Raw genomic sequence first — 3,750 nt, 5'->3', positions numbered from 1 at the left:
TTTTTTTTTTTTTATTTTCTATCGGTTCGAGCTCAGACACTATCCGGAGCCAGAGAAGACAGGATGATTACTTGGGTTTTGTCAGTTGGAGGACCCGATTATATGACGGTTGGTTGGTTCTTCTTCTCAAAAACTTCAAAGTTTCGGATTACAAGTTTGCATGATTTTAGTGGCTATGCTTCAGTCTTGGTGTTTCGCCACGTGTCATTTTGTAATGGTACGATTGGTTTGATCCTTTTTCTTCTCCATAAATTCGCATCTCCCTTCACTTGGATTCGTTTATAACAAAACAATTGAGTTTTGACTCTAAAACAATGACCAATTCTGCTAGGAGACAAGATAACATAGACAGAAGGGGTAATGTTCAGAGGAACTGTCATTGACTATCTAAAGAAACAATCTTTCTGGAGAAACAGAGGAGACTCTAGTCTTATGATTCTTTTCTTGGCTGCAAACAATAACTCAGGAAAGATACTGAGAGATCCAAATCAAGAATGTCTTCACCTAAATGAGTTCGTCTAACGGATTGAGCGGCGAGTTTTGCAACATATAACTTTTCAGACAGTTCTCGGGTGTTACAAACTCCCTCCAAGAACATACTTGTGGTCTTGTGGACCACAAATATATTCACATTCTGTATGGAATTTAATGAGCTTTTGCTAGGCTAGAAGAAACCCGAAACAGATCCTCCGAAACAGAAGCTCCAAAGTCTAAGCCTTGAGATATACTCTGCAATACTAGTACTAGACCTATCAAACTTGTTGTTTATCATCCAACCATGGTAACATTTGATTCAAGCTTGCAAAGTTATGAGTAGGAGACTTGGATATAAAAAATGCTAACACACCACCAGCGACATCTATGCACAAATTCTTATAATGAACGTACAAATAAGGGCTGTGTGTAAGACAACAAGCGGCAGTTTTCTCTCAGATTGAAGCAAGTTGTAACTTAGACATTGATCCAACATAGTGATGTCAGATTCATTTGAACTAAACCACAGAACAAGATATTATGCACATAGCGATTATTAAATTTACTTGCTCCACAATATGAATGAGAAAGAACTTCATTAGATGAATGAAGAAACAAATGAAGTTAAAGACCTATACTTTAAACACTTCTACAGAAGAAGAAGAAAAAGAATGCTTCCGTCCGTGTTAAATCAGGAATCATCATATGGCTTCAACCGCACAAACTTAAGATTGGCTTCAGAACACAAATGCAGATTCTATATGTACCTCCATGTATATGAAATTTTAATGCTGAAGCCACCAACTTTGTCTTTTTCTGCCTTAGATCTCCCAGTTAAACTAAAGTGGAGGGATCACAGGATTACACAAACACAGGTTTTTCCCCGATCAGAATCAATATTATCTTCTTCACTGCAAGAAAATGAAAGAATCACATCATTCCAAAATCAATCAAATACTCCATAAAACAAGTACATAAAGAGTCATTATGACCAAACTAAGCATTGTCTCTAAATTTGAGAATCTGAATTCCCAAGAAAAGAAGACTAACCTAGGTTCGAATTCTCGAATCTCAGCAAGTTCCTTCCCTGTGACATCCACCCATTGTACCTTCTTCTTCTCCTTCTTCCCAGCTTCTGTTGAATTTGAATCCGCCTTTCTAAGACTACTTTTCAAAGTGAGAGTGGTGACACCACCACTTTGACCTTCGTATTCCTTTGCATCTACTTCTTCTCTAACCTCATGATTCCTATGACCATCCACATGATTAACAGCCTCTTCATGATCATCATCATCGTCATTAGTGGCTGAAACCCAACAGAGTTTTCAACTTCAGCGAACTTGCCACGTATAAGTGAGATAATGTGGGGGATACAGAAACAGATAAAAAAGAGCACTTAAAAATCTTACATAGCAAAACAGTCATCAAAACATGTATTGAGTCTTTGAAACAGTTGATCATCAATGGAGAATTGCTTTACACCTCTTTGTCTCGATTTATCCCATTTGGTGTGTGCCCAGATGGGATAAAAGCTACAAACTTTGAGCGCAGAGAACTGGTTTGGTTTCTTTCTGGATTAGAAGAAAGACAAACCCCAGAGAAAAGGTTTTCGTCAGAATAAAAGTATTACAAAATCCTCTTAAAGAGAATCAAAGAAGCATAGATTGAGGAAACGGAGAAAGACCAAAGGCAATGGTAATGAAAAAGTATAGATTCCCTTTTGAGAACAAATCAGCGATGAAAAAAAGTACGATCCAAGGGGAATGAATTTAAAAAAGGTTGATACTTTTCTGATTTGAGAGGGCCAACGAACCTAAAGAGAGAGAGACTATGAATTTAAAAACCCTCGATTTCCCTGAGAATAAGGAATTAGATGAAGAACAAATTGATCAGAGTCGTCGACTTGTAGACTCTCGTAGTAGTGTTGTTAATATTCTCCCCTTTTTCTCTCTCTCTCTGATTAATATATTTGGGAATTCAGGATTTTGACAAAACAAGTCAAGAACTATAAACCCAAACTTTATTATTATATTACAGCAGACCAACCAGGAAAAAGAAAAGGTTTGCTTTTTTTAAAGACTTGTGGTGCCCAATTCCTAGTTACCGCTTTCAACAACCAAGTTTCGATGATTTTGTTCTTTGCAGTCTCCTTAGAAAATTTATTACAGAGGTAAAATCGTACTAATAGAGAAACTCAGACCTTTATATGATCTGACTAAAATGTTTTTCACATATAAGACTACAGAATAACTTGTTTAAGGATGATGATGCATTTGGCATGGACGCAGAGAACAAGAAGAGAACGGAAACTAGGAAGAACAATAAGACCAATGACCAACACAGTTACACAGATATTCCAGTCAATAACATAACATGTCTGAAAAGGAATCATCTGTCATGAGGCTATCCATCATGGATCATAATGCTTCACTTCCAGATTAAAAAAAAAAAGGTTCAACCAGAAATACAAGGCATCGCTAAACACAACATGGTCTAAAGATATAATAACTAAGCAAGTTTGCATATGTCCTCGTAGTCAATGGACTTGATGACTCTTCCATCGTAAACACCTTTCTCGATCTGCACTTTAGCACAGAACTTCTCAGTATCCAAACCCAACAACCTTGCATTGGAACCACGGTATGCCCCATTCACTATCTTCACTGTCCCTCCTATCTGCGGAATCACCGTCTCTAGCTCCTCCTGATCAACTCTCAGCACATGCTTAGAATCAAGCATTTCGATCTCGCCAACATACTTATCAATCACTTTCTTCACAACACCTTTTTGCTTATAGTAGCCTTTCTTAGCCAAAGCCTTACTCATCACCTTCACAATAATCCCTTCGAACAACCAGTAGTCTTTACGATTCATCCTCTCCTTCTTATTCTCTTCCTCCTTCATCAAATCATCCAAAGCTGATCTCTTCTCCTTCTCGCTCCTTCCCGAGTCCCCGCTTCTCTTCCTCTTATCCTCTCTCTCAACCTTGTCATTCTCTTCATCCTCAAACACGATCTTCGAGCTCTCCACTTTCTCTTTACCCGTAGCAACCTGTTTAACCCCTCCACCAAGAGCAAACCCAACCTTAACTCCACTCTTCAGCTTCAATTCTTCATCTTTCTTCTTCTTCTCATCATCAACATCATTATCCTCGACAACTTCTTTACCACTGCTCTCACCTTCACTACCACCAGCAGCATTCAATTTCTCAGCAGCTCTCTCAATCTGCCTCTGAATCTCCCTCTCTTGTTTCTCCTCCTCAGCTAAATCACTCTT

At 38.3% G+C, this 3,750-nt stretch overlaps 2 protein-coding genes and 1 pseudogene across 2 annotated transcripts in view; all 3 read right to left on the bottom strand.

The window, feature by feature from the left end:
* The window catches only part of LOC104778414, a 1,856-nt gene extending 1,725 nt beyond the window's left edge, over positions 1 to 131 (bottom strand). The window contains exon 1 of the mRNA XM_010502856.2: positions 1 to 131. This exon is cut by the window's left edge and continues 438 nt beyond it. The gene's annotated coding sequence lies outside the window, so the exon portion shown is untranslated.
* Positions 880 to 2,611, bottom strand: LOC104778413. The gene is made up of 3 exons (XM_010502855.2): positions 1,884 to 2,611; positions 1,525 to 1,780; positions 880 to 1,385 (listed from the first exon to the last, which is right to left on the bottom strand). The coding sequence occupies exons 1-3, from the start codon at positions 1,933 to 1,935 to the stop codon at positions 1,328 to 1,330; spliced, it is 366 nt and encodes a 121-aa protein (XP_010501157.1). The 5' UTR covers positions 1,936 to 2,611; the 3' UTR covers positions 880 to 1,327.
* On the bottom strand, positions 2,774 to 3,441 carry LOC104779373 (annotated as a pseudogene).

Source organism: Camelina sativa, chromosome 3, assembly GCF_000633955.1.
Source record: "Camelina sativa cultivar DH55 chromosome 3, Cs, whole genome shotgun sequence".
NCBI lineage: Eukaryota > Viridiplantae > Streptophyta > Magnoliopsida > Brassicales > Brassicaceae > Camelina > Camelina sativa.
The sequence above is the reverse complement of the archived record's forward strand: the minus strand, read 5'-3'. Positions and strand labels throughout refer to the sequence as shown.

Bases quoted from the DNA above. Each gene is read 5' to 3' on its own strand.
- LOC104778413 (XM_010502855.2), bottom strand. From the start codon at position 1,935: ATGATCAACTGTTTCAAAGACTCAATACATGTTTTGATGACTGTTTTG. The intron at 1,781-1,883 runs GTAAGATTTTTA...GTTGGGTTTCAG, and splicing joins TTTGATGACTGTTTTGCTAT to CCACTAATGACGATGATGAT. The intron at 1,386-1,524 runs GTTAGTCTTCTT...ATTTTCTTGCAG, and splicing joins ATTCGAGAATTCGAACCTAG to TGAAGAAGATAATATTGATT.